This window comes from Palaemon carinicauda, chromosome 13 (genome assembly GCF_036898095.1).
Source record: "Palaemon carinicauda isolate YSFRI2023 chromosome 13, ASM3689809v2, whole genome shotgun sequence".
Classification (NCBI taxonomy): domain Eukaryota; kingdom Metazoa; phylum Arthropoda; class Malacostraca; order Decapoda; family Palaemonidae; genus Palaemon; species Palaemon carinicauda.
In genome coordinates, this window is record NC_090737.1 from 98,364,983 (window position 1) to 98,382,025 (window position 17,043).

The window sequence follows — 17,043 nt, forward strand, 5'->3', positions numbered from 1 at the left end:
ACAGGTGACAAAGTGATGGCGAACGCCAAGGAGCTGGCAAATACCTGAAGGTTGAAGGTCGGCATTGAGTGCTACCTGTGAAACATAGTCGAAGCTAATTTCTGGCTTCACCCCCATGGGATACCCCAACTGGAACCCACAAAGGAACCCAGTATGCCACTGCCCCTGTTCTTACGTCTGAGTAAGAGGAACGAAGGAGCAGAAGAAGAGTGTTGCAGAGACTGTAACACTCTTGAAAGGGACCTAATCCTTGTAAGGGAAAGGTCAAAGTCAGCGTGCTGATCAGGATCTGCCACAGGTGAAGGAGAAAAGGACTGTGATGGGGCAGGGACTGCATATTCCACAAGAATTAATGGCTCTACTCTTCTACGTCGGCTGACTTAGCCGAACGATGAAGTATGGCATTACTAGCTGAGGAAATAAAAAATTATAAAAGAAAAACTCCCTCAGGACTAATCAATCAGCTGACAAAACAAACCACTCGGAAAGAACCACTAAACCCTACGGCAGGAAAGAGGTTCCCCGAGTGGGAGCAAACAAGCTAAGTATGGCTATTAACCCAACGTCGCCTGAAGGAGTGCAGCGTTGAGTGTTTAAAAGTTAAATAACAAACAGTTGCTATTTAGACTTAATTACTGAAGAAAACAATTCAGGAGAACAATCTAACCCACGTAACGGGAAAAGTGTTCCCCCACACGTAACGGGAAAGGTGTACCCCAGCAGAGGTTCTGCTGGTCACCCACGTAACGAGGGAGAGTGGCATCGTCAGCGAGGAACAGCAAGACCGAAGTCAATCTCAGGGTAGGCCGCAAGCGGTCTTTCTCCAAATAACTCGCAGGAAGAAAGTAACGTTAACATTGAAACAGAGAAGGAGTATCCACACGAGGATGAATCTCCAGCAGCAGAGGCCGAGTCACTCGGAAGGCCACCAGCCTACAGGTTGTCCGGGGTCCAAGGGAGGAAGATCGTAAGAGAAGGTTCTCCGCCCAAAACCTATCGCACTACGCTGTCAAACATACATACATACATACATACATACATAGATAGATAGATAGATAGATAGATATATAGATATATATATATATATATATATATATATATATATATATATATATATATATATATATATATATATATATATATATATATAAACATTACATGAATGTTTTCATATATATGAAAAGAAAAAACAAATCAAATGGCCAGTTAAGTTGGAGCGGAGAGAAAGACATCTCTCTCACCAAGCTAAAAGCAAAGTGGGTGCTCAGCCCAAGTGTGTGAGTGAGAGCTGTAGCCGGCTACCCAGCCCCCACCCCTCCCATTAACTGGCGGTAGGGGTGGTTATCCCCCGCTAAAAGTCTTATGGCTCGTCTTTCAGCTCCGCCGAAAGTAATATACCTAAAAATAGCAAAGGTTTGTATAGAGTGACGGAACAATTGAATTTTCAAAAGCAAAAACCCCAACTTTTAAAAGTAATTTGCACTTGTTTTAACTGTACAAACTCAGGTCCCTTAATAGGAGTGTGACTTCAGCATAGCTGGAACAGCTATTACTGTACATATTTAAAATTCCATTTTTGCAAATATATGAGAGAGAGAGAGAGAGAGAGAGAGAGAGAGAGAGAGAGAGAGAGAGAGAGAGAGAATATATATATATATATATATATATATATATATATATATATATATATATATATATATATATATATATATATATATATATATATATATATATATATATATATATATATATGAACATTAAAGAGAAAGCTGAAGATGGAATTGAAGATTTCAAAAAGTGTAGCATTATACCATTCTGAAACGACTATAAAAGCAACAGACAAGAAATATCTGGAAGCGTTTGAAATTTGGATATGGAGGAGAATGCTGAAAATAAGTTGGAGAGACCCCAAGAATAGTTGGAGAAAAGAGCACCCTAATAACAATAATAAAAAAAGGCATAAAACCTGTATAGGACACATTATACCAATTAAATTTGAAGGACAAAGGCTCAGAGGAAAAAACGGAAGTCAGTGTTAGATGAAGGGAGGGAGAAGGTACCAAGAGCAAAAAGAGGTGGCCATGAATAGAGAATTATGGAGGGTGACTAATCCATGAAAGCATCTGACATAGGGCAGAACACTATACTGTAGTAGTAGTAACAAGGTACAATGCTTGACTATTACATGTGTCACAGATTTTTTTTTGTTTAATAGTCATGTATCAGTTATCACCCACTACTGACAGACCGGTGGCCCTAAGTTCATCATGAAAGGCTTAAGCAACTTGGCTGCCATTAACCCAACCCATCTCTAGATCCATGAAATTACAGAAATAAAAAAAAGTCTTCTTTAAATTTCATCTCAGATCTATGTTATATTTCAATAAGTTGGAAAAGATTGCCAGATATTTTTCCTGATTTTTCTTTGTAAATCATTCAGTGCTAAGGTCAAATCCCCTTATCTACTTCAATTGTAAAAAAAATTCTGAAAAAAAGGAATAAAGGAATGAGATTGGAACATCAGCACTCAGGAAAACTACAGAAATGGTTTTTGCTAAATTTTGTTTCTTCCTCCTGACACACATTGCTCCACTGTCTTTTCATCTTAAAAGAGAGTCCACACAACAGTGTGTCTTAGCATAAAGCAATGTGTATTCCTTGAAGAATTAAGTAGATGCTCTTACTCACAAGGAGTAAGAATTTCAACCAGATTGAGGATGTAATTAGCCATAATCTGCCATGAATAGCTTTTGCAATGGTCCTCTTTACTACATTTTAATTTAGGAGTGTAAAACATGGAATTGTACTTTTATATGATAATATTTAAGAAAAACATAGTTATATTCCATATTGATATCAAAATACAAGTAAAGCACTGTATACTTAGCACAACCTGTTATTTCCAGGACCAGAAGAGGATCTAACATAGGTAATACAGTCATTAGATCTCTCATTGTAAATTCCCCAGCTGGATGTATTCTGTCTGACCTCAGTGTTCCAGAATTGATAATAGCAACATCAGCATTACACGCTGCCATTATAATATCACATATGAAGTTTCCAAGACTGGTCTCTGATGTTCGAACTGAAGAAAATCTTCCATCTAAATCCACACTAAAATTCCCAAGGACTTCGTCCATTTTTGATCCAACCAGTTCTGGAAAAAAAAATACTCATTAAAAAATACCAATAAACTAAAGAAATAGTTTTATCAATAAGTTATATTAGTCTTGGAGAAAAATAAAATTAAAATCAGATACTGTAAGTATAATCTCTTTAATACAAAGTATTCATAAATATAACTATAAAACTAAATTTAAAGTGTAAGATGTCACCTTGTTTCACAATAAAGAACTTTCCCAAAAACTAGGATATGGGTAAATGGTATGGCATTCTAGACACAATAGATGAAGAAGAACATAGAAAATGATCCCAACTCTAATCTTCTACCTTGCCATATGATGTATCATCATTCTTGATCCCAAGAGATTTGCAATATGACAAATTTTTAAAGTAATATGTATTTTTCCTAACTATCCAAACCTGAGATCTTTAACAGAAGTATGACTTTAGCAAAGCTTGAAACCACCGATAAATTTTTAACAAAGTAAACAATGGATGTCTGTTGGGTGATAGGTAGATACTGTTCCCCTACATGTAGAGCAAACATAACTTTGACCTTTTACCAAGGACTTGTGGTAGGTTGAGGTGGGCAGTGTAACTTAAAAGGCCTCAGGTTTGTATAGTTAGGAAAATACATATGACTGAAAATTTGTAAATTATTCCTGATCACAATACAAACCAGTGATATTTAATAGGAGACTCATCTTTAGGATAAACAATATCCCCTATTTCCAACATGGCTGGCTAACTAACATGGGAAATGTAAATGTACAGTACTTTGGTCCTCAGGAGAAGCAAAAGTCATGACTCCTGGCAACCTATTAAGGAGTTACCTATTACAGTCCCTAAAGCACGACCGAATTGGAAGAACTTGGTGAGCAAAGGTGTTTCGATACATCTCGGGAACATCCCAAGGCAGGAGAGGGATGAGGCTGGCTGTCAATCCTCCAGACCAGCAGTGATCATGCTGAACTCCATACCAAATACCGGTAACCCTTCCTGCGGTTCAGGTTTTGGTACAGCGCTCCCCCTCCCACGAAACCATGCAAAAGAATTGGCCCAAGTTTTGTGAGACTCAGTCCAATCAGTTTTCCTGAGCTTTGGTGACATCTTCTTCCTTCTCTTTGGGGCTTAGGACTAGGGTGGTAGTGCTGGGAAGGAACAGTTAACAGGTATACAAGTTTGCTGGCGACTCAAAATTGACTATCTCCTAAATAACGAGCAAAAGTTCTAATCAAATGGTTCCAGATCAAGGTGCGCAGGCAGGCAATTAAGGTGCACTGGCAATCACATGAGAAGCAACGACTGTGCAGAGCAAGAGAGACGAAACCTGTCTTAGCAGAAGAAAAAACAACTGGAACATTCCAGTAAAGACTAAAACCCAAAGGGAAAAAGGCCGAGGAAGCCTAGGCGTTTGCGAAGGGACGATTTCTTAGCTCACATAAGCCATGAGAAAGATCAGATTACTCTTCCAGTGGTTATCATGCACTGGAAAGTTGGAACAAAGCAGATACCAGATGTTTTGGACCTGAAAATCACTGAAGAACAAGGGAGAGGTAAACAATGGAGTAGATCCAACAAGCTTGGTGTTGAAAAATACCTTTCCTACACATACCTTATCACCTCGTGAAATAGGTGCGTATGTACTGTACTAGAATTGTCTATCCAACTGGTTACGTTATTGGTATGTACTCCACAACAACTCTTTGCCATAGGTAGCAGTGTCTACAGGTATAGTATCCGGTATGAGACAAAAAATTATGCGTGCCAACATTCTTCCCCGCCCAAAAACACGATCAAGTACAGGTCGGGGAAAGTGTGCACTGTGATCGTGTATGTGGAAGTCACAACATCCTGACCAGCAGGGCTTGTCCTTGGTCTCGCATGAGCCCTAGCACTGGTAGCAGAAGCGTGACCTCCTGTACCTTGAACTAAACAGCTTCCAGTTAAGAGGGTCAGCTTTGGTACACCCTGCTCCTCCCACAAAGCTATGCAAAGGAATCAGTCGAGTCTTGTGAGACTGCCTAACTGGTTGTCGTATGCTTCGATGACATCTTCCTTCATAGGCATCATGTCCGAAGATCTAGGCTACACTCAAGGAATTAATTGTACGTTCCACTCCACTCATACTGGATGCTTGTCTTGATCTGGACCAAGCAGATGTAGCAGACATGTGAACACCTGTGCAACATACTGAAACTTATTCTCAGGGAAGTCTGCATTACCAATATGTAACTTATCGCGAGGTGAGGCCGTACTAGAATTATCTTACAGAGTTGATAGGTTCCCGGTGCTTAGTGTTCCTTCCCAAGTACACAGGGAGGGATCAGTCAAGGGTTAAACAAAAATAAGTCAGCAATACTCGATTTATAAAACATTTCCGAAATTTAAAACACAAGTACAGGGTTTTCTTAAAGCACAATTAACTATTTAAATAGTAGCAATTTTCTAGAATAAAGTGAAGTTTCCTACAAATAATGGTTTGCTGACGAAATCGGATGTCATATTTTAAGCTACGATTGAAATGGATTTATACTCGGTATAATTTTTTCTTGTTTTATATTTAATCGACGCTTTTTAATAAAACCTATTTTGGGGTCTTCAACCACAGTATATGTAAGTACTGTATTGTATAACACCGGAGAGAGAGAGAGAGAGAGAGAGAGAGAGAGAGAGAGAGAGAGAGAGAGAGAGAGAGAGAGAGAGAGAGAGAGAGAGAGAGAGAGAGAGAGTGTGTGTGTGTGTGTTAGTTTTAAATGTACTAAACAATAAAATATGATAGGTTATAACACATTGGTGCTTATGTAATATCAACTGTATAGATGTTTTGAATAAGTTAAGAAATGGTATAAACAATACTTTGTTACTGTATTCGTATGCGCCTATTCTTGAGATCAGCAGCTAGACGTCAGCTGATCTGATCTTAGCCAAAAGTAAAACAAAAAGAAGTCAACAATACTCTATTTTTAAAACACACCCGAAATTTAAAAACAAAAGTACACGCTTTCTTAATGTGCAATTAACTATTTAAAGAGTAGCAATATTCTAGAATAAAATGATGTTTCCCAAAAATTAGTGGTTTGCTGATGAAATCTGATGCCGTATTTTAAGCTACGACTGAAATGGAGCTATACACGGTATAATTTTTTCGTTTCGTATTTGATTGACACTTTAAGAAAACTGATTTTGGTTTCTTCATCTATTTGTAAGTAGTGTATAACAAGAGAGAGAGAGAGAGAGAGAGAGAGAGAGAGAGAGAGAGAGAGAGAGAGAGAGAGAGAGAGAGAGAGAGAGAGAGAGAATGAATCAGCTGTTGTAATCGAATGCAGTGTTTTTGTTTCGTGAGGAATTGATCGCCACAACTAACAATAGTCATGTTAATTTCATTCTTAAACTCAGGTTGCCTTATGTGAACTAAGGTTTTATTTCTTACAGAGAGAGAGAGAGAGAGAGAGAGAGAGAGAGAGAGAGAGAGAGAGAGAGAGAGAGAGAGAGAGAGAGAGAGATTTTTTTATGATTATACCGTGTACTCTACAAAACCAATCTTTGCAAATCAAATGTATACTGTTTAAAATATGACAAAATATTGCCGACTCGTTACCGAAGTTTAGGCTATTCACTGCCGATAAACGAACCCAGTCTACTCTTGAAAACCTTGAACGCCCGAAGTGAAAAATAAAGCTTTTATATATACTGAACTAAACAAAAATAATGCTTTAATATACCATCATTAACACTACCATTGAAATTATTGAAAGGTTGGAGAAAGATAAAGATTGCCAAGAACGTAACCACAATTTTGTTTACATTTTGTCAGCTGGACTCGCACAGTTAACAGTTGATTTCATTGTTGATGTGGAATTTTTATCCTTAAATGGGCTTTTTATTATGAAATTATGTTAATAAGATGTAATGTTAATATTGTTTTGTAACATTTATTATAAATCACCGTATTTAGGGCTACCAATAGACTTAAAAAGACAATATATTTGATACGTTTTGTAGTCCTTGACTACCAGACTTTGAAGTTGACGGCTTCGCAGATACAGAAAATTTATTTTTGAAAAACAGCGATCGCATAAAAGGGGAATCGTATAATTCGAACACGTATAATTCGGGACCCTACTGTAGTTTATATAGGACATATCTGTTTTGACTGTTACTGTTTATAGAATGATATATTGTTAATTTATTCTCATCATTTATTTATTTCCTTTCCTCACTGGGCTATTTTTCCCTATTGGAGCCCTTGGGCTTATGGCATCTTGCTTTTCCAACTAGGGTTGTAGCTTGGCTAGTAATAATAATAATAATAATAAATAGAGAGAGAGAGAGAGAGAGAGAGAGAGAGAGAGAGAGAGAGAGAGAGAATGTATCAGAAGTGGAAAAAGAAGGGCAATGTCCTTCCATGGCGACTAGAAGTGTGTATGCTCAAAAGAGAGTTCTGAGAAACTATGTTCTTTACCACTATGGGATAGCTCTTGCCCCTCACTCCTCTCGGAATGAAACCAGGCATAGGTGAAGGTGTTTGAATGCCCATATTAAATACTCAGACACCTCCCTAGTGTTGTGTGTGCCAATGTTTCTTCCCATTAACATGTGGGACTATACAAATCTTGGCATTCAATCACACAGAGATGTTCCTGGTATTGCACGGTTTCCCTTAAGGAGAGAGAAACACTATTATCCATACATGACTCCTGTCACTCGGTCCTCTTGGATGTCTTCAAAGAAGTTTTCTACTTTTTCTTCTTCAAGTTATAATGAAACTAAGGAAGATGAGGTAGGGGGGGAGAAAGAAGAGCATACATAAATTTCGTCTCCTACGGCATCACGCAAGCTTATGATAATATTCACAAGGAAAGAGACCACAAAAGCAAGCCAGGTAATATGTTTTTAGTGCCTTCCAGAATTGGTGGACACTCAAGGAAAGAGGAAAGGTAGCACCTTTTCACTTCTCACTCGGTACCAACAGAACTCTTCTTCCAATGGGAGCACCTGCGATGTCTAAGGAAAACCAACTTTCCTAGATTCATCATATCATCACCGTTGTAAGGCCAAACACATTTCTGTAGGGATAGAACAGATATGCCAACCAGTAGGAAAAAGTATGCTGGATAATGGCAGGAAATTCAAAAAAGTTTCATGCAATTATAGTTATCGTCATGGTTTTTTCTATTAACTTCCCTCGAACACAACTCTCTACAAGACCATTTTATGAAATCCAAAAGAATGAGCCAAAGGTTAATAGCCAGATGAGGACACAAAGAAGTACATCTGTATTCTACAGCAGCTAAAGTCAAAGTGAGGTTAGTCCTACCATTTTGGGTAGGTGGGGCCTACTTCCCACCTAAGAAACAACCATTGTTTACCTTGTTAAAAGTTTAACAGCCATTTCCAGCTATGCTGAAGTAATATGCCTATGAAAGGCCGATGGTTTGTATTACGTGGAAGAACTTCAGTTAATTTTCAGTCACACATGCTTTTTTTTTGTAACATTTTCACTAACATGTCTCTTTCTAAATATTGTTCCTGATGAGTATAGACACATCAAATACAAATACATGATCTATTTTGGTACACAGTTAAAAATACTCCAAAAGGAATTCATACTAATGAGTAGATATCACAGAAGAATACATTCAGCTACAATAAAAATCTTTTGACTTCATAATAACATAAAAGGACACGTCCCTTTTGGTGATTTATACATCACAATACACAAAAAATCCAGACTTAAAAACCTTTTCTTAAATTAGTATCATAAACTACATTATAGGAAAGGTACATACCCTCATATTCCTTGAGAGCTTCAGTCAACTCCTCATCAGGATCAAAATTTGAATCCACTACAATCTTATTTATTTTTACATCAACTTGATCTTCTTCTGCTGTTAAAATAACTTCAGAAAATTCACGAAAATCAGTCCCACTTTTCAGAATGGTTTTCCCATTTACCTGTAATAAAATTTTATTGTAGTTTAACAAATCCATAGCAAATAAAAACTGAATGTTAATAAAATATATTTTGATACTTGGAAGTCACATAGCCTCTCAATACAAAAATAAAATGTAATTTTTTCTCTCGACAACTATATCCCTCTGTTAAAGGTGAGTAGAGATTGCACCAAGTGGCCCCTAGAAACCACTCGATCACTATTACCCCTATCGTAGTTGCTAAATATCTGTAGAGTACTAACTGATATTTCAATGTACATGGGGGAGGAAGATGGGGTATTATGTGACCTTCCATAAGTATTGAAATAAATTTTATGATAAAAAATCTGTTCATCTTGGTGAATCATTTGTGTGTCACAAGTGGAAAAGTTATCAAAAATAAAATAATCATAAACAATATTCTGAACCTAATCCACATTTGTCTTTACATACATTTTTCCTAACCATACAAACCTTAGCTATTTACATTGGGTTTACCTTTCGGCGTAGCTGAAATGACGAGCCAATAGTTTTTAACGAGGGTTAACTACCCCCGCGCTAGTTAGCGGGGGTAGGGGAAGGGATAGCTTGCTACCCCTCCCCCCCACACACCGGTGATTTGCTTCAATTCACTTAGAGGTAGAACTTGACTTGGGGGCCAGGGCTGGCGGGAAAATATGTGTAAATAGCTAAGGTTTGTATGGTTAGGAAAAATACAAATTATCTCCGAATTTGTCATTTGTTCCGTAACCGAAATACAAACCACGCTATTTACATTGGGTGACTTACCCCTTAGGAGGGGTGGAAAGTCCCCAGCCTTACTGACTTTGGCTTTCCCCGGGGACTCCGCCTCCCAGTGAGTAGCACTTGAGAGAAGGAGCCCCTGCACCTCACAAGTTCCTTGCTTCGCTAGGAACGAGTGGCCTACATAAGTTGTGTGTGGAGGAAAGTGTGACTCGTCCTATGAAGTTGACCTTGAGACCTTTAAATAGGAATCTAGGATAGGACGTTCCCAATACCACCTCGTCAGGGTATGGGGGACGCGACAGTATTAAGCTTAATACTAGGAGCACAAGGAAGCATGGGTTACCTGCAGAGGTCGAGGTCAGCTATGCGAAGACTAGGATGCTGCTTCCCCAAGAGAGGGGAGAATGAAGAAAGAAGTAAGGGTCAGACATACTCTTTCATTCACGCAGACTAAAACCGGGTAACAACGCCCTCAACCTACTGCTACTTGTCCATAAAGGAGCCTGAGGTTAGACCAGCTGTTGTGCAGCCACCATAGGGCCGATAGAAAACGTATCGAGGCTCCTGTGGGTCACGTCCTGCAGGTAGTGGGCCGTGAAGGTCGTCTGACGCTTCCAGACCCCAGCTTGAAGCACCTGTGTCACAGAGAAGTTTCTCTTGAAGGCCAGGGACGTAGCAACGCCCCTGACGTCGTGTGCCCTCGGGCGACGTGACGGAGGAGGGTCTGGATTCAAGGCGTGGTGTTAACCCTTCGAATCCAAGCTGAGATGGTGTTCCTGGTGACCCTCCTCTTCGTCCTACCTGTGCTTACAAACAATGCTCGCACTTGAGGACGGACTGCAGCTGTTCTCTTCAAGTAGTACCTCAGACACCTCACTGGACATAGTAGCAGCTGGTCTGGGTCGCTTGTTACAGAACGGAGACTCGCGATCCTGAAAGAGTCGAACCGTGGATCCGGCACTCCAGGATTCTGAGTCTTGGCAACAAACTCAGGGACGAACCTGAACGTTACCTCCCCCCATCCCCTTGAATGGGCGATGTCGTACAAGAGACCATGAAGTTCACTAACTCGCTTGGCCGAAGCCAAAGCGAGCAGGAAAGCCGTCTTCCAAGACAGGTGGCGATTAGAGGCCTGGCGTAATGGTTCGAAGGGAGGTCTCTTAAGAGCCCTGAGGACCCGAACCACGTTCCAAGGAGGAGGTCTTACTTCCGACTGGGGGCAGGTAAGCTCATAGCTACGTATGAGTAGAGAGAGTTCTAGCGAGGAAGAAATGTCCACGCCTTTCAGCCTGAAAGCCAAGCTTAAGGCTGAGCGATAGCCTTTCACTGCCGAGACAGAAAGGCGCATTTCCTCCCGCAGATATACGAGGAACTCCGCTATTGCTGGAATAGTGGCATTGAGTGGAGAGATACCCCTCCCACGACACCAACCACAAAAGACTCTCCACTTCGCCTGGTAGACACCCTCAGAGGACTTTCGCAGGTGCCGAGACATTCTCTCCGCAACCTGTTGCGAAAAGCCTCTTTCCGTGAGGAGACGCTGGACAGTCTCCAGGCGTGAAGCCGAAGCGAGGCCACGGCCTTGTGAGGGATGTTGGAGTGGGGTTGTCTGAGAAGCTCGCGTCGTGGAGGAAGTTCTCTCGGGAGCTCCGTCAGGAGCAGCAGAAGGTCCGGGAACCATTCCGCGTGATGCCATAGCAGAGCTACCAGAGTCATCGAACAGTCGACCGATAGTCTGGTCCTGTTGAGCACCCTTCTCATCAAACAGAACGGTGGGAAGGCGTACACCTCGATGTTGTCCCCCTGTTGCTGGAAAGAATCTTGCCAGAGAGCTTTGGGGTCCGGGACTGGGGAGCAGTACAGAGGCAGCTTGAAATTCAACGCTGTCGCGAACAGGTCCACGGTCGGGGAACCCCACAAAGTCAAGACTTTGTTGGCTATCTGAGGATCCAGAGACCACTCGGTACTCACTATCTGCGAAGCCCTGCTCAGACTGTCGGCGAGCACATTCCTCTTGCCAGGAATGAAGCGAGCTGATAGTGTTATCGAGTGGGTTTCGGTCCACCTCAGTCTCTACTGCAAGATGGGATGGCTGCTGCGAAAAAGTGCCTCCCTGCTTGTTGATATAAGCCACTACCGTGGTGTTGTCGCTCATCACCACCACGGAGTGACCCGCCAGGGACCGTTGGAACTGCTGAAGAGCCAGAAAGACGGCCTTCAATTCTAGCAGGTTGATGTGTAGGCACTTTTCTGATTCTGACCAAAGGCCTGAGGTCCTCTGGTTCAGAACGTGCGCCCCCCACCCTTCTTTTGACGCGTCCGAAAACAGTGTCAATTCCGGGGGGAGGACGAGAAGACTCATTCCCTTTCGCAGGTTCTCGTCGACCAGCCACCACCGCAGGTCCGTCCGTTCCAAAGATCCTATCGGGACCTGTACGTCCGGGGAATCGGATCCTTGATTCCACCGGGACTTGAGCCACCACTGCAGGGTTCTCATCCTGAGGCAGCCGTTTGGAACCAGACGAGCCAGGGAGAACAGGTGACTTAAGAGACCCAACCACGATTGGGCGGGAAGCTCTTCTCGCCTGAGGAAGGGTTCCGCCACCCTCCTCAGCCTTGCTATCCTGTCGCCTGATGGAAAGGCTTTGTGGAGATTGGTGTCTATCAACATACCTAGATAAACCAGTTGTTGGGACGGCTGCAGAGAGGACTTCTCGAGGTTTACCACGATCCCTAGATCCTGGCAAAGACCCAGAAGCCTGTCTCGGTGCCGAAGAAGGGTCGACTCCGAGTCTGCTAGGATCAGCCAGTCGACCAGATAACGAAGGAGACGGATGCCGTTCCTGTGCGCCCAAGATGAAATCAGGGTGAACACTCTGGTGAACACCTGAGGTGCTGTGGAGAGACCGAAACACAGCACCTTGAACTGGTAGGTCTTGTCGTCTAGGCAGAATCTCAAGTACTTCCTGGAAGACGGATGGATTGGGATCTGGAAGTACACGTCCTTTAGATCCAGTGTACACATGAAGTCTAAGAGGTCTCACCGCAAGTCTGACCGTGTCCGCTGTCTCCATGCTGAACCGAGTCTGCTTGACAAACCCGTTCAGAGCCGAGAGGTCGATGACAGGTCTCCAGCCTCCAGACGCCTTCTTTACAAGAAAGAGTCGACTGAAGAAGCCTGGGGAGCCGTCGACGACCTCCTGGAGAGCATCCTTAATGAGCATGGTCTCGACTTCTGCCCGAAGGGCTAGCCCCTTTACCGATCCCATGGCATAGGAGCTCAACGACACTGGATTCGCTGTCAGGGGAGGTTGAGATGTTATGAACGGGACGCGATAGCCTTGGCTGATCACAGAAACCGTCCAAGGATCGGCCCCGTGTTGCTGCCACCTGTGCACGCAACGTCGAAGGCATCCCCCCACAGGTGGACACGCGGGGGGATTGCCACTCCCAGTGTTTGCGGCCGCGGCCGCTCCCTCTTGGAGCCTTGCCTCCCCTGGAGGACTTACCGCCCCTCTTGACCTTGGCTGGAAAGGGCTGGGGCTTAGACACCACTTTCTTAGCTGCTGGTGCCTGCTTCGGTGCCTACGAGGCTGCTGCTGCTGTTGCTGCGGAGCTGGAGGCTTATGGGGCCGAGCTGTAAGGGCCCTATGGAGGAGGGAGTCCTGGCTAGATTTCCTCCACCTCTCAGCCATTCGTTCCATATCCTGTGGCTCCAACAGATCCTCCCCGAGGAGGGAAGCATGTCTGAGCCTACAGACATCCACGGCGGGGACCTTCGGGTGGAACCTCTCGGTCACCGCATCGCGCCGCTTCAATACCGAGTTGGCCCACAGGGTGGTGACCTGGTGTGCCAGGAACTCGATGGAGCGGGTGCCCGAGAGTAAGAAGGTCTCCAGGGCCTTCCTATTGGTCTCCTTAGACAAGTCCTCGGAGCGCAATAGGATGCCCAGAGTCCCTAGCCATATATCCAGCCACGAAGTGGCCTGCATGGCGCACTTCGCGACCTTCTCATGGCTCAGGATCTCCGACGCCGAGAACGTCACCTGCCGGGCGGAGAGCTTCTCGAGAGGAACTCCCTTAGCAAGCTCTTCTACGTTATGATGGAGAGGAAGAGCGAGACTAGACTCACCCAAGATCTCAAAATACCTCCTCTGCTGGAGACGAGGAGGTGGGATGAGTTTGTTCCCGGCAGAGGAACGACTGGAGGAAGAAAGAGTCGCGAGTTGGACATTGGCCCTAGCTCTGGCACTCTTCAACCCCCGAGACCAGGGCAGAGCCGCACTGGTCTTAGGGGGCTTCTGAACATTGAACACCTGGTCCAGGACCGTGTCCTTGCCTTCTCGGGGGGCGATCACGGGGTCCATGAACCCGTTGAGTTGCCTCATCAGGCTCAGGACCTGCCAGAAGGCATGCTCAGACTCCTGCTGGTCTCCTCCTTGCGGACTGGCAGCTAAGTCTCCCGTCCCTGGAATCTCTTCCTGGGGCGAAGCGTGGACGTTCTCCCGGGGAGCAGCGGGTTCCTGGCGAATCCTTGAAGACGACTTCGGGATTGTCTTGGAGTCCTTGGGTTCCCTCCTGGGAGGGATACAGGATCCCAACAAAGAGGTTCGGAGAGCACCTTCCGCGCGAGACGATTCTCCTCCATGAGGAGAAGGCTCCCCCCTTGGTGCCGAGGGGGACACTATCACCTCACTGGATTCACCCGAGGACGGAAAAGCCTCGTCCACGGGAGAAGGAAAAAACGCCTGCGAAGGGGATGGGGCCTTCCTGACAGACCTCTTAGGAACCGACTTCTCCCTGGGGGAAGTCACCACGAAGTCCACTCCTCTCCTTCTCTTCAGCGGGGGCGAGGCAGCCGTTGGCTTGTGTCCTTGATCGGCGAGTGCCGGCTTCATAGCCTTCACTAACGCCCGCATCAGAGGACCAAACCAAGTCTGCCGCTCCACGGAAACAAGAGTCCGAAATCCCCGCTGGAGGGAAGGGGATCGGGCGATCCTTCGGAGTGGACACCACTGGACCTGCCTGAAAAGGAAAAGGGGAAGAAAGTTGCACTGACCTCTCTGAAGTGTCTTCCCTATCCTGCACAAGAGTCCTGCGCTTTGGTGGAGGCGATCCTGAGTGCGGTCTGGCGACACGCGTTCCTGCTGCTGTCGCGGGCTGCAAAATTCGACGCGAACGGTGGTCGCGCGCAGGCGAGTGGGCGCGAGGGCGTACAGGCGAACGAGCGCGTGGGCGAGCTGGTGAACGAACGCGTTGGCGCGTCGGCGAGGGAGCGCGTTGCCGCGCGGGCGAACGAGAACGCTCCGATGTCCGTTGACGACGTTGTTCAGGAGACCTGTAACGCGTGGGAGAGCGATTGCGAGCAGGCGATCGGCGGTGCGCTGGTGAAAGCTGGCGCGTAGGCGAGCGATGGCGCGCTGACGCATGGTGGCGCGTTGGCGAGCGATAGCGCGTAGATCGCGTAGGCGAACGACCGCGCGAGGGCGAGCTAACAGAAGGCGACCCATGTCCCTCCAGATCCTCTGGGCGACAGCGCGTTGGAGAACGCATGCGAGCAGGCGATAGGTCACGCGGGCGGTCTAGAGATCGCCGATGTTCAGGTGATCGCTGACGCGCTGGGGACCGTTGACGCGCTGGGGACCGTTGACGCGCAGGAGATCGCTGACGAGCAGGCGAATGTTGATGCGTCTGTGATCGCTGGCGAGCTGGTGATCGCTGGCGAGCAAGAGGGCGACGCGTGGAATCCTGTGAGGGAACTGCCGGCGCGGGGCGCAGAGGCGAACGCTCACGAACGGGCACAGGAACAGGAGGCGCGTGGGCGTACAGGCATTTTGGAAGTACGCGCTGGAGAACGCGAGCGATGTTGCGCAGGAACAGGCTGACGAACAGGATCGCGAGGGCGAGGAGAAGAGTCCTTGGCCAAATTAGAGTGCTTAGGAGACTGATGGCGCGCAGGGCGCACAACAGGAACCGCAGGATATTTGGAATCCACAGGAGAGCGCTGGCGAGCAGTGGGGCGATGGTCATCAGAAGCGCGCTGACGAACAGGAGAGCGCTGACGGTCAGAAGAGCGCTGACGAGCAGGAGAGCGCCTGTGCGCTAACACTGCAGAAGGGCGAGCAGGGGAACGCTGGCAGGCTGGGCGCTCAACAGGAACAACAGTCTGAAGGATGTCCTCAGGAGAGCGCTGGCGAGAAGAGGGGCGATCATCAGGAGAGCGCTGGCAAACAGGAGATCGCTGACGAACAGGAGAGCGCTGACGAGCAGGAGAGCGCCTGTGTGCTAACACTGCAGAAGGGCGCGCAGGGGAACCCTGACGCGCAAGGGAAGAATCCCTTTGCCCCGAAGGGACCGTTGCCCGTCGGGTGACGAGGTCAGGCTGCTGGACAACTGCACCAGAAGCTGAAGGTCTGGAAGGCGTAGGAGACCGATCCCCAGAGAGGTCTAAGGAAGCTGGAGCTGCAGGCTGTTTACGGCGAGGAGAGTCCCCCTTGGAGGAAGGAGGCGAAGATTCAAAAAGGTGCCTCTTAGCACCCTTATAGGGAGACGGGAGGCCCTTGCGGCGCAGCGGACGGTGAGCCTTACGGCGAAGGCGGCCACGAGAAAGAACATCAGGACCATCAGTCCTCCGAAGGGGAGTCTCAGTCAAAGCACTCCCCTTAGAGGGAGGCTTGGCAGCAGAAGAGCCCGCGGGACTCCCTTCCCCCTTCGAAGGATGTACGGAAGGGGGAGGAGAGCCGTCAGCACCATCACCCACAACAGTACCTGCAGAGGATTGACCCAACCCGTCGGAAGCCTCTGTCACCACGACGTCGACGATAGACAGAGGATCTACCTCTGCTATCACCGGCGACTGCTTAACAGCGGCCCCCAACTGGACAAGGTCAATCAGGGCTACCCTGGAGGGCAGGCCCTTAAGCCCCAGGGAAGCCCAAATCTGAAAAAGGTCATCATTAGACAAAGATTCATTAGCAATAACCTCCCCCGGAGGAGGAGGAGGAGGAACCGCCCCGCTATGGGAGGCGACGCCCTCTCCCCCAATCCAAGGTCGGGAAACAGAACTAGGGCCTGCGCTCCCACTCGGCAGACTCTCCTTAGGAGCCGAACGAGGGGGAGCTTCGGAGGAGGTTTGGGCGGCGAAAGAAGAGTCCCGAGAGCCTTCCTCCTTCAAGGCAACCCCGGAAGGAGAACGGTCTCTCTTGGACTTCTTCTTACGCCGGCGGCCAAACCTCT

The 17,043-nt window shown here is 46.3% G+C and overlaps 1 protein-coding gene across 5 annotated transcripts in view; it reads right to left on the minus strand.

Moving 5' to 3' along the window:
* Positions 1-17,043, minus strand: part of LOC137652344 (mannosylglucosyl-3-phosphoglycerate phosphatase) — a 266,291-nt gene that overhangs the window by 100,117 nt on the left and 149,131 nt on the right. For all 5 annotated transcript variants that reach the window (XM_068385696.1, XM_068385700.1, XM_068385697.1 and 2 more), the window contains exons 7-8: positions 8,916-9,081; positions 2,894-3,157 (exon numbers count right to left, since the gene is read on the minus strand). In XM_068385696.1, coding sequence (XP_068241797.1) covers positions 2,894-3,157; positions 8,916-9,081 — 430 coding nt within the window. The remainder of the gene's footprint in view (positions 1-2,893; positions 3,158-8,915; positions 9,082-17,043) is intronic.